Below are 25,562 nucleotides of genomic sequence, written 5' to 3'. Positions count from 1 at the left end.
AATTTTTAGAATTTAATGACCCACCGAACAACAAAATCTAGAAATGGCAAAACTTTTAGAATTTAAAGCAGGCACTGGAAGCAGAATTTAGAAAGGCACCAGGAAGCAGAATTTAGAATCCACAGAGATTACATCAGGTAGGTAAGTGCCTAGTGCCAGCCCTGTGTATGATGCATTATGACGTATTAGATGAATCTTTTAAATTGTCAGTTCTAATTTTTTATTAAGGAAAAGATTCTAGTATCAGAAGTAAAATATTCAAATATTATGTTTTAGTTGTTCTTCCAGATGTTCTCGAAAAAGTAAGAAATTCATCGTAAACTTTCTGTAAAATACATCAATTATGTGTTAATACTGTGGAGACATTTTTTATTTTGGCACTTTTTAATTTTTTATTTTGGCACGATTCTTCCAGAATCTCAAGTCTATAAATCTTGCTGTCATATCCTTCTAAACTTTCCAAGCTGCAATGTCTAAAATCCTAATGAAAAATTAACCCTACCAATTCTGTAACAGCAAATAGCCAGAAATATTTTGGAAAGAAAAGTCAGAGGGAAAAAGTGTAAAATTAATTTTATAGAGAAAACTAATGCATATTATGAGAATTCTGGAATATTCAGAGACAATTGCATGGGAAAAACTTTTACCATAAAATAATTAAAAAGAAGACAATTTTAATTAATTACATAAAAAGAAGACAATTTCAATTAATTACATAGCTATTTGCATACCTTGTTCCTTTTTCAGATTCAAAATATTGTACAAGTGGCTGAAATTGAACTTTATAATATGACAGCGAAAAATAAAAATATTTTGTTTAAATCTTATTTTTTTTTCAATATATTACCATTATTATAATGATATTTATCAACGTTACAAAGTTTTAAAAAAAATCGCCGAAAAATTCCCAGATCTCGGAATTAAAAATTTTCTATAGAAACTCATCATAAAATCGCCAAAATGTTGATAAGTCTTCAGATTTAGAAACATTTAATAAAAGAATTCAATCCCCAAAAGCAAAAAGTTGTTAAAGAGTTCTTCATTACAAAAAAAAAAAAAAAAAAAGTAATTTTGAAATGTTTATGTTTCACTTTTTGCTCAGAAACTCGAGAATCATTTATATTAGAAATATGACCAAATTATAACCCATGAACCCATTCACTCATTCAAATATAACCATATTTGTCATGCAATCACCAAAAATATTCCTCCAAAATGTTAATTCACACTCAAAATCGCAGTAGTAAAAACAGAGAGAAATTTCAGATGATTAAGATTAAGGACCTTCTGCCGATTTGGGCCACTTTTAAGGACCAAAATCAATTCCAAAAAACCTAAGGACTCTTAAGCACCATACGAACCCTGCATTAACATCTTTTCTTTTCTACCTAGAATGGTTTGCTCTGTTACATAGCGAACTGCTTTGAAAATCCATTGCTCTGGAAGGATTTAATCAATATTATTTTTATACCTCATAAACAGACTCTTGTCTATTTTGACTGTATCCAGTGTCACTTACTTTTTTATATTATTCGATTTTTCAATAGTATCAGAGGTACCAATTAACTAATTGATAGTTAGGTGAAAACATAATTCTTCTGCACAAAATCTGACTGATATACAATTCTTTGCCCAATAATAAAACACAGCAAACAGCTCTTGTAAAGGAGGCATGGCTGTCATCAAAACAATTTTCAACTTGCATTTTTACATTTTACTTGCAATTTTTTACATTGCATTCCTAAAAAATCTGGTCTTTAGGAAGCACAAATTGCATTCTCTATTGCTGGACAAAATCTATAACTTTTTGCTAATTTGCAATTTGACTACTGCATTTCTGAAAAAATTCAATACTTTCTTTTTCATCTGCTACCAAACTTCACAGTTTCGTTACGATTCATTGTGGCAGGCAAAAGGGAAAAAAAGCCTTAAAGGAGAAAAAACAATTAATCCAAGAAAACAATGACTAAATTTTAAAAACAAGTAGATTCAAATATGTGTGGTACGTGCACACTCGGCTTAGCTATTTTCATATTCATATGCGGAAATATGCCTAAAACGCTGTAACTGGGGGGGTGTATAATCGGAAAGTACGGGCAGTTAAAAAAAAAAAATGGTTTGCACATTCTCTATTAGATGTCCTTCTTGTGATCACACTAACACATTGAGGGCCCATTCATAAAATTACATAAGTTTTATATAATTTCTGCAAACACATTAAATAGTTTTGTCTTCCCTGTTCAGCGTTCTGCTGCACAGTTTAGTAACCGCTTGAGGTATTGATGTAATATGCGATCTACAGCTTTTGGTATTCTTCTGTTATCAGGACTGGATTCAGATATGTATCTATGTATATGCATATACAGTCAAAGATCATCAGTTTAAATCTGGTAAGATGGTACGCAGAAATTTTAAAATTAAAAATATGAAACAGTAATTTATGAAATAAAGAGCAATTATGATCTAAAAGGTATCAAAATCTACAACAAACAAACAAAAAACTTTATACTTATTTGTTTACTTTATTAAACATTTTTTTAAATGCGCGCATGCGTAAAGCATACATTACTCATAGTCGAAATTAGAAAATTGCAACCAGAAAACTATTTGATGTGTATTTGTGATATTTATAACGACGAGGAATTTGATTTTAATCATATCAGAGACGGAGTACATCGAGATGAAATACTACATTTAGTAAGGAATCATAAGCCAAATAAAATAAAAACATCTGCCCTGGAGATAAGGATAGTGCTGACAGATCAACTTCCAGTTCATTGCATGCCGCGACGTCCCACCTCACCCCGCAGAGCAGCGTGAAACTGATAAACAGATTTCGGAATGAATAGAGAATCAAAGGATATGCCTTTATCCATTTTTTGCAGCAATTCCACTTTTTGTTTTATGGACATAGAAACATGCTTTCACTTTCTAGATCCTTTGGTAGCTCCAGAATTGGAAATTCTTTTTGACATAATCGAAAGTTCAAGCTTACTTTTATAAAATTGCTCTAACAGTCTGCAAAAAATAATAAGCCGGGTCCAACTAGAAGATTAAGGAACAACGCAATCTGCAACATTAACTGAAGTAGATAATTAGATTTTAGCTTAGCTTATTAGAATTAGAATAATTTTAGCTTAGCTTATATCGTCCGTTATACATTAAACGTGCATGCGTAAAGGTATTATGCACATGCATTGCCGCATGCGCAGAAAGTTTTTAGCTTTGAGGTCCGGATTATAGATCATTCCGGATTATGGACGTCCGTATTAAAGACTTTTGACTCTATATGTGTGTATTTACAAATGCATACAAATATATATGCATATATACATGCATACATAAATGCATCTGTCCATCTATACAATACATGCATACATAAAATACATTTCTAAATCTGGTCCCAATAACTGAAGAGTAACCAGCTTTGGAAGTCATATCTGATGTCAAACTGTAAATTACCAAATGAACTTTGTTGATCTTAAGACAGCACTAATAGTCAAACAATTCAATTATCCTGGGAGATTCTGAAGATAAAAGATTCTACGACATGAGGAGCACCACACTTAAAATCCTTGCATGTTATCTCACTGAAGCATGTTGGATATCCAGCAATAAAAAGTCATGGCATTTTTTTTTTTTTTTGGTGTGTGTGTGTGTATCACTCCATGACATTGATAGTCTACATAGTTGAGGGTCTCATTTAAAATGGCCCCTTTAAGGCCATTCCTGCTTCGATTTCGCAAAACTGGAAACAATTTAATGGAATTAAAATTGTAAGGGGGGTCTTTTTGGATGGGGTCATAAAAGAGTCCTCTACAGTGTAGCAATAATTTATTAACAGGTTTAAGTTACACACAGACATCACATTTAATTTTTACCTGTTCAGAACCAGCGTACCAGCCCAACGTTCCATATATGCGACGCAACGATTCTGCTCCAGGGTTCGTACGCTTTTCTGCACATGGAAATTAAGTACTTTTAAGGACCATTAATGTAAAAATTAAGGACCTATGAGCAAATGAGAACTGAACAAATTCAATTAAAAATACTATCTGTGCCTGAACTTCATTTTTGTAATACCGTCCTAAACATAAAAGTAGGATGCATTACTATTAAACATAACTTAATTAACATAATTATTAATAAGTTATAGAATAAAACTTTATGAAATTTATCAAGTAGCATTAAATATTTTACACTTATAATAGTTGGACATATTAGAAAGAAGATAAGTGACATTTTATTTACATTTTATTAACAGTTAGACTTATTAAGATTGTTGTTTTACTTCTAAATTAATAGTTGTCTTTATGTTGATTTTTTTATGTCTCATTTTGGACAGGAACTAATGCAGCAAGTACGTGGAGAACAGAAACACACTCTGTCTTACACTTCATACACCTCAGTTTAAAAACTATCTAAGCGAATTGCATTTTGGTGATTAAACAGAAATGGGAAATTATAGTAAAGGCTGAAATTATAAACAACTGGGTAATTTACATAATAATAACTGTACATACTAATAGCAGTACATATCTTTGAAGAATCTTTCTTCAGCACGTTTCCTTTTCATTTTAGAATTTAAATTAAAGATTTCTGTTATTCTAAAAACACTAAATTAAATAGATAAAGCTGCTAATTTTATATTAGTAATATGAACATTCAGAAGCAATATGAAATATATATGGTAAGGGCTGGTTACAGAGACGGTGTGGCAGAAGTTTTAGAATTTAGTGACACCCCAAGCAACAAAATCTAGAAATGACAAAACTTTTAGAATTTAGAGCAGGCATTGGAAGCAGAATTTAGGATCCGCAGAGATTGCATCACGTGGGAAAATGCCTAGCGCCAGCCCTGTGTATGATGCATTCAGACATATAATAGGAATCATTTAAATTGTCAGTTTTCAATTTCTTTACTAAGAAAAAAATTTCTTTCTATAATGCCTGTCCTTCTGATAAGAATAAAAGCATTTTTGATATTTTCCATGTCTGTGTCTAGTGAATATTAGAGAAAATAAAGGGAAGATAAACGTGTTAAGAAAACAATTCTAGTATCAGAAGTAAAACATTCAAATATTATGTTTTCTTTGTTCTTCCAGACCTTCTCCAAAAAGTAAGAAATACATCGTAAACTTTCTGCAAAATACATTCGTTACGTGTTAATAGCATGGAGACATTTTTCTGTAATTTTCTAGAGTCTTGGGTCTATAAATTTTGCCTTCAAATCCTTCTAAACTTTCTAAGCTGCAATGTCTAAAATCCTAAAGAAAAATTTTGTAAAAGTAAAAAGCCAGAAATATTTTGAGAAAAAATATCAGAGGAAAAAGGTTTAAATTAATTTTATAGAGAAAACTGAATATTCTGATAATTTTGAATACTCTGAGACAATTACATTGGAAAACCTCTTACCATGAAAAAATTTAAAAAGACATTTTAAATTATTTACATAGCTATTTTGCTTTTGCTAAAACTGTTTTGTTAATTGTTTCATATACCTTGCTTACTTTGAAGATTCAAAATATTGTATAATAAGTGGCCAAAATGGAACTTTATAATATGACAGCGAAAATTAAAAACGTTTTATTTTAATGTTATTTTTTAAACATAATTTCAATATTTTACCACTATTTTAATGAAAATTATCCATGTTACAATGTTTTAAAAAAATGTTGAAAAATTCCCAGATCTCGAACTTAAAAATTTTCTACAGAAACTGACCTTAAAATCGCCAAAATGCTGATAAGTCGCCGAATTCAGAGCCGTTTAATAAAAGAATTCACATCCCGAAAAGCCAAAAGTTGTTTATGAGCTCTTCAGTAGAAAAAATGAAATCGTTTCAAAATACTTATGCTGCACTTCTTTTGCTATAAAACTCGAAAATCCCACTATTTATATTAGAAATAGGAACGAATTATAACCCATTCACCCATTCAAAAGATAAACATATCTGTCAGTTGAATCACCAAAAATATTCCGCCAAAATGCTAATTCACACTCAAAATGGCAGTCGTAAAAAACACACAGCTATTTCCGATGATTAAAATTAAGGACCTTCTGCCGATTTTAAGGACCAAAAATCGATTCCAAGAAACTTAAGGTCTTTTAAGGACTCTTAAGGACCGTATGGTGATTTCCTGTTATGTTTTTACCACCAATCCTCGAATTCCATATCACAGATTATGTTCTTACTGCATTAATATAAATATTAACAAGACATAGTGCACAATAAAAATTAAGCTTTATTTCGGAACTTCGCGCATACTCCCCGACAGCCTGCCTGTTTCGCTCTGCTCGCTACTCGTAAGAAACTTCTCCTCTAGGGCTGCCACACTTATCGGAGGGCGCAAGGCGCGCTCCTTATCGCCATCACCACAGAGTTTCCCCCCAGTTCCTTTAATGGCTATTCAAAGGAACGACATAGGTTATGAAATTATCTCAGAGTATCCGTGCTGTCGGGTATTTTTTTACATGATTACAAAATTAGAATATAAAATTAGAAAAGATCAAAATGCAATTCAATATATAACAAGGTATTGACACATATAATAAACATGAAATAACAAGAAATATGTTAAGATATGAATTTTAAAAGAAATGTTTTAAATTGTTACGTAAGAAGCAAGTTTCTTAGGGAAGTGAACATGTCTTCCCGATCTGGTGACAGTTTGTGTCTTAGAGAGTTCGTTTGCAGATTTATTCTGCTGAACTGTCTTTAAGTCTTTATTTGTTTTCAGTTCAGGCAAATTAGAGTCCGAAAGCAAATAGGCTGGTTTCACACGGTCTATAGACACAGTAGATTTCAGACCGTTAACATCAATTGTGAAAGTTTTGTCTGTTCTAGAAAGGACTTTATGCGGACCTGTATATGGTTGGCACAGAGGTGGCTTTACTCGATCGACACGTAAGTATACATGCGTACACGACTTTAAGGTAGCACTTACGTAACATTTTTCTTGGCAATGTGCAGATGTTGCTATTGGATTCAACTGTTGCATTCTATGCCGAAGATTCGTGATAAATTGTGTGTCATACGGAGATATCTTAGATGACGTTATCATATCACTAGGCAGCTTGAGAGTTGTGCCGTACACCAGTTCAGCACAAGATGACTGTAGATCTTCCTTTACGGCTGTCCGAATACCAAGCATAACAACTGGTAGTGTTTCAGTCCAGTTATTGGTCTCGTGAGCCTTGAGAGAAGATTTTAAATGTCGATGAAATCGTTCAACAATGCCGTTTGACATTGGATGATAGGCTGTTGTTGTGATTCTGTTCGTACCCAAAATGCGCGTGAATTCTGCAAAAAGTGCGGATCTCATTTGAGAACCTTGGTCTGTTGTTATGATCGATGGGCAGCCAAAACGAGATATCCAACAGTTGAAGATGGCTCTGCAAATGGTTTCCGTTTTCATATCCGGGATGGGAATGGCTTCAGGCCATCTGGAGAATCTATCTATTAGAGTCAAAAGGTACACGTTGCCTTCTGATGGAGGTAACGGTCCGACGATATCCATATGGATTTCTGAAAAACGTGCATCAGGAAGAGAGAATGTGCCCAGTGGTGCTTTAGTATGCCTAGTAATTTTCGATTTTTGGCAAGATTCACAGGATTTCACCCAATTTTTGATATGACGTTTCATATCGGGCCATACATAACGAGAACAAATAAGCTTCGTAGTAGCTGCAATTCCTGGATGTGACAGATTATGCAGATGATTAAAGATGAGTCTGCGAAAGGAATTCGGAACAAATGGACGAGGAATGTCTGTTGATATGTCACAAAGAATATTACCATCAGAATATTGGCACGGTTTAAATTCCAGTTTCAAAGATGATGTGTTGTTTTTGAGAAGGTCTTGTACCTCCGGATCATGCCGTTGAGCTTCCGAAAATTTTTTAAAATCCAAAAATGGAGATTTTGTTATGGAATCAATTTCGATTCTTGAAAGAGCGTCAGCAACGACGTTTTTTGAACCTTGCACATGCCTAATATCAGTAGAGTACTGAGAAATAAAATCTAAATGGCGCAATTGTCGAGGTGAACATTTATGAGGGTTCTGTTTAAAAGCGTATATTAACGGTTTTTGATCCGTATAAATTATAAAATTTCTGCCATCTAACATGTGTCGGAATTTCTTAATTGCAGAATAAATAGAAAATAATTCCCTATCGTACGCGGACCATTTCTGTTGACTTTTACTGAGTTTCATAGAGAAAAATGCTATAGGTTCCCATGTTTGTTGAGACAACTGCATAAGTGTGCCGCCGATTGCGACGTCTGAGGCATCTACCCAGATGCTTAGCTGGGCTCCGGGAATAGGGTGTCTCAAAAGGGTAGCCTGAGCAATGGCATTTTTGGCAGCAATAAAGGCTTGTTCAGCATTCTCGTTCCAATTTAATTGTGGGGATGAATCCTGAACACGAGAACGAGATTTCTTTTTATTAATATAGCCTTCTAACAATTTTATTAAAGGAGAAAGAATATGTGCTGCTTTAGGTATGAAACATCTATAAAAGTTAAACATGCCTAAAAATCGGCGAAGCTGAGTGAGAGTGGTAGGTTGAGGAAAATCTAAAATACATTTGACTTTGTCAGGAAGAGGTTCAATTCCGTTTTCACTAAGGTGAAAACCTAAGAAATCAATAGATGTTTGACCAAAGGTGCATTTTGAAACATTTATGCAAAGTCCATATTCCTGAAGTTTGGAAAATAAAGCTTTCAAATGCCTGCAATGTTCCTCAGAATCTTTAGAGGCTATGAGCAAGTCATCGACAAAAGCGTAAACGCCTTCTAAATCCCGCGTGACTTCATCTACAAAACGTTGAAAAGTCGCGGATGCATTGCATAAGCCGAATTGCATACGGATACTTTCGAATAAACCGAATGGTGTGCATATGGCGGTTTTGTGGATGTCGGCTGGGTTAATTGGTATTTGATGGTATGCCTTAATCAGGTCGACATGACTAAAAATTTTAGTACCGTGCAATGCAGCAGTAAAATCGGCTAAACATGGAATAGGGTATTTGTCTTTTATTGTTTGAGCGTTCAATGCTCGATAATCTCCTACAGGTCTCCATTCCAGACTTCCCTTTTTTGGAACCATGTGAAGTGGGGATGCATAATTGCTGCTCGAAGGTCTCAAATGCCCCAATTGCATCATAGTTTGAAATTCTTGTTTTGCTATTTTTAAGCGATCTGGAGCTAACCGACGAGGTTTTGCAACCACAGGTGGACCTTTAGTTATGATATAATGAACGGTGTTATGTTTAACAGGTTGGTTAGGATCTGGTAATCTAGTAACTGAAGGAAATTCTTTTAAAATTTTGTGATATGGTGTATCACTAAATACAGTTTTTACTGAATAAATGCTTGCATTTTTCACGCAACCGACGGTTTTAAAATGCGTTTTTAAATCTTTGAGACATTTGTTTCTGAGATCAGGCACCAATTCAAAGAAATGGAGAAAATCTGCTCCAAGAATGGGTGTACTAACATTTGCTATAAGAAAAGTCCATGTAAACTGTCGTCTTAATTTGAAATCCAAAGAAAGTGTTTTTTGACCATAAACATGAATAGTAGAAGAATTAGCAGCGAAAAGTGTTTGTTGGGACGAATTCCGTTTTTGAGAATTATTTGCTGGAAGTAAGGACACGTCAGAGCCGGTATCGACCAAGAATGAAAGGTTTGTTCTACGGTCACGAACGAACAGGCGACGTGAAACTTGAGGCAAAGAATAAGTCGCCTCTATTCTTTGCTGGTTTCGTTTCCCTGCCATGAACAAGGTTTTGTACATTTGTCATCTCTACACTTTTTCCCAAAACGTCTATGATACCAGCAAACAGAATAATCTCTCCTTTTGGAATTGCTTCTTTCCTTATTGCGATCTCCGCGATTTGGCGAGCGACCACGAGAAAGAGAAATGCGATCAATACGTTTGTTTAATTTTTCTATTTGTTTAAATAATTTATCCTCAAGAGACTGATCGACTGTGCGAGAAACGGCACAAGTCCCTGGGGTTGGATTTACTTCTAAAATTCTGTCGGCAATTTCTGCAGCTTTATCTACAGTTAAATTGGAAACCGCTGAAAAAATAGACTGAACAGTCGAAGGCAAACGTTGAAGGAATAATTCTAACATTAAGTTATCAGGAACATTTAAAGATTCTGCTCGACGTTTCATATTTCTAAGCAAATCGGAAGGTTTTCGAGAACCTAATTCTTCTCCAGATAATAATTGGCGAATTTCTTGCTGAGAAGATTCTCCTGAACGATTTATTAACTCAGTTTTAAGCTTTGCATATGGATCAATAGGGTCTGGTTTCATAAGTAAATCCCGTACTAGTGATGCGATATCTGGAGGAAGATGAGCAACTACATAATTATATTTAGTAATGGATTCTGTGATAGGTTTGGGGGTGGCAAGAGCAAAGGTACTTTCACACATAATAAACCATAAAGATGGGTCTGATCGGTTATAAACCGGAATTTGGACGGCATAATCATAAGACATTGTGCAAGGTTTTTAAGCCAAAATAAAAGCAAAAATTTAACTAAAGAAAATGAAATTAAATGATAAGTAGAAAACGTAATTATAAAATGATCTATAATTACTACTCATCTGTGATCCGGAGGATGAAAACCGATGTAATCCATTACTTCTGGTTTGGAGATCTTGAGTGATGGCTTGTAGTCAAAACCGAAAGTGCTTGAGAACTGTTCATACGATTTAACACAGTCCAGGTTACCATTATGGTGATTTCCTGGAATGTTTTTACCACCAATCCTCGAATTCCATATCACAGATTATGTTCTTACTGCATTAATATAAATATTAACAAGACATAGTGCACAATACAAATTAAGCTTTATTTCGGAACTTCGCGCATACTCCGCGACAGCCTGCCTGTTTCGCTCTGCTCGCTACTCGTAAGAAACTTCTCCTCTAGGGTTGCCACACTTATCGGAGGGCGCAAGGCGCGCTCCTTATCGCCATCACCACAACCGTACGAACCCTGTGCTCCTATGAGCCCAGCGTGACATTAAAATGAAACAATTTATTTGAATTTTTAAAAGCCAGTAAATGGAACTAAGTGGTAATTGTTTTCACATGGATTGATTCATACGGCATTTGATCTTCATGTACTGGCATTAGTTTCTGTTTTGTGCTTCTGGTTTTGAGAGATTTATTGAAATAAACAAACTGGAAATCACGGCTCTTTTAGAAGTGCGCCTGTGAATTAAAAGGCGTTTTTGTTTATTTCGCTAGGACTTTCTTTTTATTTATTTTTTTTTTCTATTTATTTTGAAACTTAACATAAGCTTCCTTGGTTAATTAAAAAGTAACATTACAACATTATTACAGAAGGGGAAAGACTACCATCTTTCTCAACGTGTAATGTGTCTTGCGAGCATTTCTCAGGAAAGAGCCAGCGTTTTCGTTATTTTTTATTCGATTTAATAAGTCATTATAAATAATGACACCGGCATTATATTTTGATATATAATTTATTTACTTTACATATAATGTAATTATATATACTGACGTGATCAGTAACGGATATCCCGCCAGTGGGGGGAGCTTTCCTTGATCACTTTCCGGTAATCGTGAACACTGTTTTCGGTTTAGAAAAACAGGAAGTTTTCTAATATAAGCCTGATGTCACACAGTGTTTAAGAATGAAATATTTCTGAGTGTCTTTTGAAGTTTTGTGACATGTGTCGGGGTTATATTCAGTTTCATCCCGTTAGCCATAGCTAAGAGATCTTACTTAGAAACTTAAAAATTTGTCCAAAATCACCGGACACTCCACCTTTCCGTCTAACTGGAAGACAACTTACGAAAATTTATGCTGATGGAGGAGGTAATAAAGGTAGGAGAAGATGCGTTGTGTGCACTAAAACCAAGGAAAAACAAAAGCAAAGAACGTATTTTGAGTGCGAAATATGCAATGTAGGACTGTCTTTTGTTCTACAAAACATAAATCGACGGAAATAGCAAGCACACACAGCTTTCAATTGGTAAAATGTTAAAAGCGGAAGTTCTTTGTTAGTTATAACTGTACATTGGTGCCAACAAGCGTTATCTCTTTGTCGGGGAGCAGACATATGGGAATCCAATATAGGTGAATTAGACCTCGCATGCAGGACTTAAAAGAGAAAGGCTACCTCATAGAGCTTTTCCCCCTGAAACAGGCAGTGGGGAGTGATGACGTAGCCATGATGATACTGAGCACAGAGATGCAACTGACAACATAGAAATTACCGTTTTAAATCTGAAGAACCAGCGTTTAAAATGAGCTGCGTGTGAAAGATAGCTACAATTTAGAAGAGACAATGTTGCTGCAGTATGCATTTTACACTGAACATTAACAAATTTAATAGTACTTACTCAATTTTAAAGTAACACTAAGAGAACTGTACTACTGCTTCTAAGATAACTATAATAACAGCTATTAAAAATTAATGAAAAAACAACCTTAAATTGGCATAGTTTTCAAAATTTCTGCTAATCTAAGTTTGAGTTTCAGCCTAATTGTAAATTTTACATTGGCATATTTTTCTCCCGATTCAATATAACAACATATTTTTTTTAAAATAATTCTGTAACTTAGGCTTACATCAATATTACATTTAAATAAATGCATTAAGATTATTATCTTAATTTAGAGAAAACAACTTTACTCACAGTACCTAAAAAAAATTATTTAATTTTTCAAAAGTGGGGATTAAGGAGGCAGGTTTTCTTATGCCAATTACTTTAATGTTATACTATTATATTTTATCTAGAATACTAAGCTAGCACAAAATCGAATCAATAATAACACAGGATACAATAAAAATAACTTTAACAATAACTTAACAAAATTAGTTCTCATTTGAAATATGCTTTACCCTATTAAACTTCTAAAATGTCATCCAGAAATGTTTCAAATCAAAACATATTATACATGCTTACTTGAACAGTCACAATGCAACTAAAAGTTGTTGAAATATTATTTATTGGCTACCACATTCGAAGCAATCTACTTTTTTGCCTTTTGGGTTGCTTTTCTTTGGGAAAAAACATATGCATTTCTATTCAAGAAACATATTCTACAGAGCTCTTATGACAATACAATGTGAAATATCTTCACTAGTCCACCTGATTTTTCCTTCTTTTCTAGCAATGCGTTAATCTGCGTCTTTGTAAAAATATGCTTTAGACGTTTTTCCAAATTCTCCGATCTGTGCTGTTTTTTCCTAAATTTCGTTGTTTGGGATTTTAATTTCTGCATTTCCGATACAAATTTCTTTCTAGATGTCGTCCACCTTCTTTGCCGCTGAGCAAACATTCTAAAATTTTTCTTTTCTCTATTTTTCAATATTTTATTACAATTTTCTAAGGATATTATTTTGTTTTTCAAATTATCAATACATTCTTGTTTACCTTTACACTTAGGTCATTCAGGGATATTATCACTTAGGGCATTGTCATTTGCGAGTTTTATTTCAAAATCATTCACATTTGATTTCAGCTTCAATTTCGTTCTCGGCCTCAAAACAAATTTTCTTTGGGCTTAATTCGTGTAGTCTTTCAAAAGCACTCTGCATTAGTTTTCCTTTCAAATGTCACCGATTTCTTGGTGTTATTTTGTTTACTGTACACGATTAATTTACTTTCGGCACAGTATTGCATTTGAACAGTTTCTTTTGTGGCAATCCAAGTAAGTGATTTCTCATGTCATCTTCATAATCACTGCACAGAAAATGTTCGCCGCAAATTCTTGCATTTTTTACATGAATAGAATAAGTTCTATAAGTGTTACGGCACGTTGCTACAGCACAAGAAGCCATATTACATAAAGGATACTTTAAATTTAGAATTTAAAAGGAAAAATGACTAAAACTATGTATACATACACGAATTATTAAATATTTGCATTATTAAAAAACAAATATGTATAATTAAAATTAATTTGGGATATGCGACCTCCAGAAAATCGTCTCGCAAGTGAATGAAATTACAGTTTTAAATGCGTGAAATCAGAGCAGGTGCAATATAGACACGTCAGATTACTTCCAGTTAACCCCCTTCATGAGCTTCGTGTCGGCGAGGAGTCTAACAAAGAAATGACTTAGCCCTTCTATTTATCCCTGCCTTGCATGTGGCAAACTGTGCATTTTAAGCTGCAGCCAGTGGCTTTTTCTTTTAGTGCGAGTTCTAATATTATTGATTGCATATGAAAGATTGCGGACATACAGCAAAGAGTGAACAGTGACGAAATTATTAAAAGTACAGCGTAGCTGTTTATTGTATGGGCTATTCCTAAAATATTTCAACCCCAAAATGGCTACTAAAAAATTTAAAGTTGATTTAGAAAGCTGTGCTTTTAATAATGAATGGACCTGGAAATATTTTTGTACAGTTGTAAAAGATAAACCAGTGTGTCTCATCTGCAGTGAAGCTGTAACAGTCTTGAAAGAATATAACTTTTCTCTTCATTTCACAGCTAAGCATAAGAATTCCAATTACGAAGCAATGTCCGAATATGAAAGAAAACAAAATGTAGAAAGTCTGTGTAAAAAATTATCAGGCTGACAAAATTTTTTCAAGAAGATAAACAGTATCCAAGAAGCAGCTACACATGCAAATATTGTAGCATAAAATATTGCTAAAAATAATAAAGCCCTCAGTGATGGGGAGTTTATTAAACAATGCATGCTGCAAATTTGTGATGTTTTATGTTCACAGATGAAAAATAATTTTGAGACTGTAAGCTTATCTCAAAAAACGGCGACTTCTAGAAACGAAAACATCGATAAAGATTTGACATCACAATTCCAGTCAAAGATGGCCAGTTTAAATTTTGCTCCATAGCTATGGATGAGAGCACTGATATAAATGATACTGCTCAATTAGTATTATTTATACGAGGTGATAACTTTGAAATTACTGATTAACTGGCGTGCATGCATTCTTTAAAGGGAACTACAATGAGACAGAATATGTTTTGTGAATTTCAGAAAGGGCTTTTAACTTTGAAAATGCCTATAACAAATATATGTAATATTACGACTGATGGAGCACCAAATATGATAGTAAAAAAAATCTTAATCTTGGATTAATCAAAACTATTCCAGGAACAACGTTGTTTTTCTACATTGTGTTATACATCAAGATGCTCTGTGTAAATCGGCATTAAATATGAAACCTGAGCTTGATGCAGTCGTGAAGCTTGTAAATACTATTCGAACTTATGAGCTTACTCAGAGGCAGTTTCGAGATTTTTTCAATCCGTGAAATCTGAATACTCTGATGTACTGTATTACACAAAAGTAAGGTGGCTTAGTGCAGGATGTGTTTTTGAGCAAGTTTGGCAGCTGAAAGATGGCATTGTTTTGTTCTTCCATGAGAAACAGTGTTCTGTGTTGTGTGAAATATTTGAAGATACAGAATGGCTTTCGGACTTTGCATTTTTCACAGATTTTCTTTGTCATATAAGAAAGCTGAATGTCAAGATGCTAGGGGAAAATCAATTTATTGGTGATATCTCGACCCATCTCAAAGCTTTTAAACTAAAATGTAATCTGTTTGCTGGGCAGCTAGCTAAGAACAGCTTGTCATTTCCTGTGGTTAAATTCAATACTCTCAAATGAAGAGATGCTTAAGAATTATGAAGATGGCTTGAAAAAACTGCATTTTGAGTTTGAACGCAGATTTTAATATTTCAATGCCATTCAAACAGAATTTGATATTTTTACCATGCCTTCCAATGTAAATTGTGAAGAGTGTGGTCAGATTTGCAGCTTGAATTAATTGAGTTGCAATCTAGCAATCATTTAAAGCAGTTGTTTCTAAATATGCCAAAGAGTTTTACACATCATTATCAAAAGTAGGTTTCCCAAATTTAATATCTCACATCCAGAAAATCAGTGTTACGTCTGCTTCATCTCATATATATGAGCAAGTGTTTTCAACTAACCCTAGAAAGAATTATGAAGTAGACTGACAGATGAGCATTTAGCCTCATTCTTTAGAATCAGTACATCTCACTTCAATATGAGGAACTATTAAAAATGAAATCACAATTTCATTTATCTCATTAACATATTTAAATTGTGATACTTATATACTGTACTTAAAATTTTAGAAAATTTATCTTGGCTCGCCAAACTTTTTTTTTTTTTTTTTCCCGATTTTTGGCTTGCTACTGTAAAAGTTTGCCCATCCCTGGTTTATGTTAAAAGGACTGTTTACAAACTCCCCTTGACATCCCGGCAAGGAGATAGAACTGGAAGATTCGGGTGCTCTTTTAAAATTGTCTCTAGTCTCAGGTTTAGTTTCCTGGGCAAGGGGACCTCTTTTTGCAGTACTGTCCGGAACCTCAAGTTCTTGATTAGTTCGGGAAATTCTTTGAAATGTTCCTTCTTCTCCACAATGTCCAGCGATTGGGTGAATATGGTGCTTTTGCATGATGAATTCCCCTTGGCGTTGGAATGACTAACCGGGCCTCTTGTGAATCAGAGTCAGGGACGTATCAGTAGTTGATTCATTAAGAATCCCCGTTCTGTCCAGTTGGCACATTCTTCTTAGTGGAATCCAAAATTTCTACAATCTTTTTTTAAATTTTAATTTAGGATTCACGCATGTTTTTTGACTTCTTGGACACATGTCCATCCTTTCTTAGAGTTCACATTTTTAGTCATTTTAGGAAACTTGGGATGCCCACAACAGTTCACAGTGTGTCCTGATTGTAAACAATTACAGCACATAACATTTTCTAAATGCTTTGCGATACAACTCTCAGTTTTATGAGGCACTGCACATTTCATGCAGTGGGGTTTAATTTGACACATATCAGATAAGTAGTGGAAATGCTGGCAGTTGTGACACTGCATAACACTTCCACTGGATTTATACAAAGAAATATCAACATGGAAACACATAAGCTAGGTCACATGGGTTAAAATTTACTCTATGGTACCCCTTGGTGAATCGTTTCTTTTTTGACACCAAGATCGACGCCAGGAAGGATTGACACCAATTTCAAGATGTACACATTGACCTATTTTAACTTAAAAGAAAAATCAGAGAATTGCACAAACTAGGAATTGGGCACTGCCTTTGTCCATGTACACATCGATCTATTTTCACTTAAACATAATCAGGAAGCTATAACAAAGTTAAAACTATCATGTTAACCAGAAAAAATTCACTGCTGTCTTAACACACAGAGTCGAACAAATAACTAAAAATACATGAACAGATAGTAATAAATAACCAAATATACATATTTCTTAACATAAAAACATTAAACAAATCTTTTAACAAAAAATAACACACAGAGATGAATAAATAAATGAAACATCAATTTTTTAACATGCCTTTTTTTCACATTCACGGTTCCCACCTCCATCCTCCACGTAAGCAATTCAATTAAATTTTTGGTTGTTTCGACTCATCCGCTGTTAATAGCAGATAAATATGTATAAAAGCATCCAAACCATAAAAAAAATTTTAAAAACTTCTTACTTACGTCAGACATACTCAAATGATGGTACCCATGTCATAATAAAACACCAACATATGTGCAACCAAACACAGCAATTGAAAAGAATGGTAAGAATAAAAAAATTCCGGTCCATAACAAAAGGGTTATTATTACAAAAAATAGCCAAAATCTCAATTTATCACAACACATTTGGCGATATCCGCAGAAATAAGCCCTTTTTAATGAGAAATTAAAAAAAATAAATACAAATAAAAAATTTTCCCAAGGCTAGTTTCGCCAACGTTATCAGCATTAAGGTTACCGAAAAACCTATTTCACCCAGCGGGTTTCCAATTTTCATGAACAATCAATATCACTTGGTGATTTTTTTCAGACACAAACCAAGGGGTACCATACAGTAAAGATCAGCCAGTCACATATATTTTATCTAGCCCAGGCAACTTTTCCCAGCTGTATCTGGAATAGAGGCATAGCAGCTTTAGAATGAATTCTATGCATCTGAGATACTTTACATGTCTTAAAACCAAGTTTTTCTCCATCTTAGTGAATTTTATCAACAGGGCAGTCAATAGAGAGACCCCTAAAAACAACCTTAATGGAATGTTCAAATTTATTCGTGATGATATAATGATAATTGGATGGTCATCAAGATACCTAGTCTATGGTCTGACTCAGACCTGGAAAACACTAGTAAGAACTTTCCATAAATTTTTACACGAAATTCTAGTTTCGTATTATCAAGTTGTTTCTGCAAATCCTTTTTCTGCTGAAAATCCATAACGATTGATAGCTTTTCATGTTCCGTTTTGGCACGTCCCCACATAAGTTTACAATCCATTTCCATTGTATGCATAGCAGCTACGGCACTGCTCTGTTAAAAGTCAGCATCAGTTAAAAATATGCCACTTTTTTTTTTTTTTTTTTTTTTGCTGCAAATTCTCTCCAAGTATTAACTTATAAAATAATAATAGAGTTCAAACGAATAAAAAAAAAAAAAAAATAATTCTATAAAAAGTAAATTTTTTTTAAAATTTCTTAGTTCTTAAAGAAAGTAAATTTTTCTTTTTAATTTTGTAACTTAAGAATATTCTACACATAAATAAAAAATAACAAAATAAAATGAAATACAATCCAAACAGGTGGCATAAAATTACAAATATCATTCAATACTGCAGAAAATTTTGAGTTTTGTAATATAGTCGATACCACATAAATTCTATTAAACATGATTCTAAATGGTGGCGAGCAATGCACCGCTGACATTTATTTTCCCATTTAACCCCACAATCACTCCATAGTTTGGGCATGGCATCGAATTTTGGGGTCAACAAAATTATAGCTGTGACTCACAGTGAAATGTTCATATCCAGCATTTCTTAGTTTTTCTTGCTTATATCCTTTCCAAGAGTCTGAAAATATAATGCTGCCATCTGCAATATTTTCTTGAATGGCAGTCATCAATGTCGTAGCACAATTATCAGAAAACAATCTTTGCTTTCTTGGCATAATTCCACGAATACCCACTGTTCCAAAACAATACCTCCAATATTCTTTTTCCTTCTTGTAAAATGACCTTCGTCTATTTCTGCTGTTATGTTGGCAATTTTAATTCTTTTACAAGATATCAAACTATTTGCACATACCTCCCTCAAATAGATATTATAATTTACTGCCATACTATGGCTCATTTCTAACTAAAGTTTCCAAAATTCAATCAATGTCAAATGTTGACACCAAAGATAGATGAAACGAATTGTATTGAGGAAAGCAAGACACAAGCCTTCAAACCATGTTTTGGTTCTCAATCCTTTTTTCACAGGAAGAATGTATGTAACAACCATGGAGGTAGGAAGTAAGATGGAGTCGCCCTAAACAAGTTTCTCCGTACCCTGCTCTGAAGCACCGGAGATCCCTACGTGGTGACGAAAACATTGGGTCATTTACCATTGAGTTCTATGGGATTTGACGTGTTCGGGTGTAAATATTTTGTAATTACGTCGCAAATATACATATAAATGTATATATTTTCTTTTTCTACAACACTTCAGAGTCCTAAGTATGGGAAAACAACATATTTTTAAACAACATTTCATTCTGAATGGAATTAAATGCTATACTTTTCACAGGACAGTTTTCTCAGAATGGTTTAATTTGAATGAAATATTTTCACAAGTTTTCGTTAATTACATTAGAAAAAAAAATTAAGGTAATTCGATTTTATTCGGTTAAGGTACAAAAATTAAGCTCAAAGTTTATTGTATTATTAATATTAAAATTATGCATTATTTCTTTTCTATTTATAGAGCTTCTTCCTAAAATACTTTCTTAAATATGACATGATTTTTTGGCTTCTTTTAAATCGAAAAATGTAAGTCAATTTATAATTAATGCTCTATTCGGTTCATTTTAAATTAGAGAATTATTAGGAATTAGCGAAATACTTTAAATAAGTATTTCGCTAATTCCTAATAATTAAATAGGTATTAAATAGTATTTGACTTTCTCTGAACATTTCTGAAAGGGAATAAAATAAGTTTTTTTTTTTTTTTTTTTTTTTTTTTAAGTATTATTTAAAACTTGTACCTGAGTTATTATAAAATGTAAAGGGAATAATTCTTTTAATTATACTTATCAGATTTTTTTTTACCCTTCATTTCAACAATACATATTCCAAAACTCTTTATTACGTTCTTAAGTGCGCATCTCATAGCATTTGCTTTACAATACCTTTTAACAGATTGCTTTCCAATATGAACAATTCTTGCTTAAATAGTTTTATAACGTATTTGTCAACAGGATTTCAATTTATGTTTACAATTCAATATTAAGGTTATTATATATTTAGATAACATTTATAATCATTATAAATTAGATACATTTAATCATTAGATTTCTTCACAGTACTTTCACAGTTGTTTATAAGTGAATAAATTCTTCATTTCAAATACATTTATAAATAATTTAATGAATATTTAAGTATTTTGTCAAAGGCAGATACATGCTTTTTGCAAGCACATGCATAATTACCCATACATATTTCCTATTTATCATTTCCGGCATGTGCAAATCTTTAATTTCTGTGCATTCACTATATTTTTCGTGTAAAGTAATTTACACTAATTTAGCATACACCTGAAAGTTTTACATAAAAAATATATATGAATATAATTTGAATGAAAATTATAAGTATTATTTTTAATACCCACTCAAAGGTGAGTTTTTCTTCAAAATTCCTCCACGATGGCATCTCTCTCTTTAGGCAGATAGCCCTTGCATGCGTTACTCTATTTAATAAAAACTTAATCTGACCTATGTGCCTAATTACAAATATTTTAACATACATAATTTTATATTTACATTTAGCCATCAAGTTTCAAACTTTTCAAATCTTCTAGAAAATAAATTTTGGCAGATCTCTTTTAGCAATTTTCTTAAAATCTATATTTTTGTAGTGCAACAGCTTAGAATTTTATAAAACAAATTCATAATCAAAATCGCTGTTGTTAGTTATCGAAAAATAACCAAGATGTGATTTTTGCGTAAATGTCAGTAAACTATACAAATTGCTATTATCCATCACACTATGAATGTTTCTTTCATGCGAGAGTGTCTCTTTTTCGATTTCTATGGAACTGTCGTGTGTCGAAATACTATCAGAATCTTGTCAAGCGAGCTTTTGAATGTAAACAAAGAACACCTCGTCTGGTGACCCAAGCTTCAAAGCAGTGCTTCACTTCTAGCACGGAATGGCCCCTCCTCCCTTTCCTACCTCCATGGTAACAATGCCATATAACGAGCTTAGAGTCAAAAGCTCGAGTCAAAAGTTAACTTCATCGGATGATTTTGAGAACAAAGTCTGTTGCTATAAATTACCCCTTTATCCTGAAAGAATCTTATGGCAGCCTCTTCATCATTAGATAACTGTCAATTTGTGTAATCCATCGTACTAAAATTAACCAGTATTTCAAATGATGACTAGACAATATTTCAAATGAAAACTAGAAATCTTGAGCCATGATATTTTAAATTTAAGTAAAAAATAGTCAAAATAACGAGTGACGATATTTCAAACGAAAAACTAGAATTCTCAACCCACAATATTTCAAAAGTTAAATTCTCTAGCCAAGATACGTGCTATGGTTGTTGCCGAATTTTTAATTGATGCCGCTCTAACAGAATTGTACCACAGCTTTTAATAACACAATTGTTGTAACACAGTCAAATAATCCTGTAGAGACAGTGAATCAGCATTATTTAATCCAGTCCTATTATCAACTAGTAATCCATCAGCAAAATCATGAATTTCATTCATAATGCCAGCTGTTTCTCACGAAGTGTAGCGACAGTATTCATCTTATTTAGCAGAGAAAAATCAATTCCCGCCATACAGGGCTGAGGAGTCGGAGCTGGAGTTGCTAAAAACAGATCCAGTTTTTTTGTACAGCTTGAATTTGAAATGAAATTAAAATTAACTGAAAAAATTAATCACAAGCTGAGTTATTATTTTTATTTATGGACTGTATACATTAAAAAATAGGATACTATTCGGTTTTAAGGGCCGTAAAAAATTGCCAAACTATTGTTGATGCCAGTGCTGCCAAAAATAATTGTGGCAATCCTAATGCAAGAAAGGAAGTATAATAGTAAATAACTATCTAAGATTGATGTTTTAATTTAGATGAAAGGTTAGTTTCATATAATACTTTTTATTATCATAATTTATATAAAAAAAGGCTAAACTTGACTGATTGAAAGCATAAGAGTTAATAACTATTTCAGATAATTATTATAATTTATATAAAAATTGCTAAACATAACTGAATGGATGGCTGCATCACTATTTCGCTACCGAGTTATTGCTAAAGCATAATTTCATCTCGTTGGTTGTTCAAACATAATTTTCTATAATGAATGATGCTTTTTCTTTGAAAAAATTCTTGATAAAGCGCAGAATCGCCCACTTATTTGTTTGCCACTTTTTACAAGGATAAAAACAATTGAATTTTTGCCAATTTTCTTTTACTTTTTAAGTGAAAATAGGCCAATGTGTCTTTTAATTTTTAAGTGAAAATAGTCAAGGGTGTGCACATTGCCATTTTTTGTGCAATTCTGGGATTTTTTGGTTAAGTGAAAATAGGTCGCTGTGTACATGGATACTGAGTATGTGCAATTCTTAAAAACGCGTCAAGCAGTGGGTGATTCTACACTTTATCCAAAATTCTACTGCAGACTTTTCGTCATGGGCATTTCCCAAATTGTTAAATCCACAGCATATCAAAAAAGGATTTAAAAATTAAACTAGTACTTCAATGGGGTTTTAAGAAATATAGAACTATATAAACTTGCGCAATCTGAAATCAGCGCGTATGCTAGATTTGGTGCTTTTGCACATACATTTTCACTGCAATTTTTTTACGGTCCTCAAAACGGAATAGTCCCATAAATAGTTATTTTCTATTTTATTGACATATTAATAAATAAATATAAGGATGGATGTGATAGTTGCCATTAGCAATTAAACTGATTCATTTCGTTACAAATCTCGCTAGTAAATTTAGGTAAACAGCAATAGCAGCAAGAACTCCTAAAATTGATACATTCTTAGGAAGCGAGCAGGTAAAGGAGCGATTATTGATCAAGCGACATGATAAAGAAGTACATATTTGATGATAAAGAGTTTTTAGAATTAAGAACTTTTTTAGAAGAAGTAGGTAAGAAATAGATAACCCTTCACTAACAGAAAGACTGTGGAATGATCTTGCAGAATTGAAATATATGTATTCACTGTATATAGCCACAAAAAACTGCAATCTGAAGAAGTGACAGCAGGTGAAAATGCAAGAATGGGATGTTTGTTATTTTTGAAATGGAGGTTTTATTGCAGAAGAAATCATTTCTTCAATAAAGAAAAGAGAAACTAGTTTGCTAGACAATGAGATCTTGCTGGGTTCAATATATGTAGATCCGAAACACCGAATTTTCTTGGATGAAGAACAAATTAAAACTTTCTTTGCCTTTTTAGGCAAAGAAAGTCATCTATGAACTTTTATTAAGCATGAATTTATTTTCAGAACAATTGGAGAATTCGAATCAGGACAGTCAAACTGCAGACATTGCAAATGAATCTCTATCATCCTTTTCTAGTGATGAATTAGATTTTAAGAAATATTTTTGGATAATATTGAAAAGGCTAAGACAAAGCAAATGAAAATAAAGAACCAAGAGCCTTTAGATATAAAAATGAAAAAATACAAACAAGATTTTTACACAGCCTTTGAACAAATAGAGAAATATGATTGTGCTTGCAAGACACCTCTTTTAGAACTTATAAAAAATCTATCCTGAAAAATTAAAAGAAGTAGCCCTAACAGTAGTAGTAGCTCTTCCTGCTACTCAAGTTAGTATGGAAAGACTCTTCTCAGCTCTGCAGTTTATCAAATTGGATCTATCGCCCTCCAACAAAGATCTTGCTGAAGCTATACTGTTTCTTAGAAATAACTAATGCCAGTTTTTCTATTTCATAAAAAATGCTAATTAACATAAATAATTTGCTATGCCATCAATTTCTTTTTTTCTGTATCATCTGTTACTTCTTTTATATTAAAAAAATAACCTGTAACCCATGCGTATATGTTTACATATATATATATATGAGGGAGTCGAGTCGGAGTCATTAAAATTCCAGGAGTCAGACATTTTCCCTGCCTCTATAGAATGTGGTTATTACCAATTTTGGAAAAAATTAAATCACAGCACAAATAAATAATCCACAGCATGGTAGAAATAACAGAACGGCAGCTTGTAAAAGAAAAAAACTCATACAGCTCCCTACAATAATCAAGGCACGATGAATTGTTCACAAGCAGGAGCAAAAACACACACACACTGTCGAACAGGCACAGCGAAGGGCTTCCTAATCAGAATGGATCATCTGCAGATATTTACAAATATCTATTAACTCAACAAATAATCCAGTAAAAATAGCATCATAAAGTCCAGGATAGCAGACAGAATAATATTTGGTCAAAGTTTATAGTTGGGTGCCCCTTGGTTTTTTAGTGATTCTTTTCTGAAGCCAAGATCGGCAACAGGAAGGCACAATTTCATGATGGCCACTACACAAAACGAAAATAAGAAGTCAAAGAATTGCACAAATTCTGGGTCCATGTACACATCGATCTATTTTCACTTACAAAAAATCAGAGAATTGCACAAACTAGGCATTGCGTAGTGCCTTAACTTTGTCCATGTACACATGGACCTATTTTCACTTAAAAAAATCAGGAAGCTAAAACGGTAAACAGAAATGGGGGTTTCATGGCCAAAACTGAACAAAATTTGTCGCTAATCGAACGGGCACCCAATTCTACAGTGGAGCACAATATTTTATAAACTGAGTGAATTAAAAAGTTTCTGAAAATTAGTTTTTTAAGCAATACTATTTGCACAATTCGATATTCTGATATTTAAACTTAAAAATAAATAATGATGTCAATAAATATCGCTCGCGAAAACTTACATAAAATAACAGCGCAGCATACTACAATTTTGCTAGTAGAATTCAGAAATATAGCATTTAAACTTACCATCTTTTTTAATCTTTTCATTCAAATTATTTATATATATGGTATTATTAGGTCTTATATCCAACATTATTAACAAGTTTCGAACAATCCTCAAAGACACTTATACAGCACAATGCAGAAGTAACTAACGCAAATTTAATTACTGTTTGGATATACAAATGATTCAAATTGCAGAATAATAATCTATAACTTCCACAAAAAACAGGGTTTCCACTTTCAAAACAAATACCAGTAATTTATGTTGCCATTCTTATAAAATCGTTATTAATAAAAAATATGTAAATTGCTTGATATGATTGTCTTTAAATTGGAATAATTTATTTTCCTTTTTAAAAAATTCACTTATATATTTCTGTAAAATTTGAAGCAGATTTAGAATTACTTTTGACATTTGAAAATTCATGATTATATAATACTTCTAAATGTTTCATGAATCCTAGTTAAACTAATTTTTATTACGTTCTGAAACTAATTTTCAC

The 25,562-nt window shown here is 32.9% G+C and overlaps 1 protein-coding gene across 1 annotated transcript in view; it reads right to left on the bottom strand.

Moving 5' to 3' along the window:
- LOC118197327 (U1 small nuclear ribonucleoprotein A-like) overlaps nt 1-25,313 on the bottom strand; it is a 50,273-nt gene extending 24,960 nt beyond the window's left edge. The window contains exon 1 of the mRNA XM_085818352.1: nt 25,084-25,313. Coding sequence (XP_085674478.1) covers nt 25,084-25,150 — 67 coding nt within the window. The 5' untranslated portion in view covers nt 25,151-25,313. The remainder of the gene's footprint in view (nt 1-25,083) is intronic.
- Between the last annotated feature and the right edge of the window lie 249 nt (nt 25,314-25,562).

This window comes from Stegodyphus dumicola, chromosome 6 (genome assembly GCF_044657685.1).
Source record: "Stegodyphus dumicola isolate Sdum_Otavi_A_Nest chromosome 6, ASM4465768v1".
Classification (NCBI taxonomy): domain Eukaryota; kingdom Metazoa; phylum Arthropoda; class Arachnida; order Araneae; family Eresidae; genus Stegodyphus; species Stegodyphus dumicola.
The sequence above is the reverse complement of the archived record's forward strand: the minus strand, read 5'-3'. Positions and strand labels throughout refer to the sequence as shown.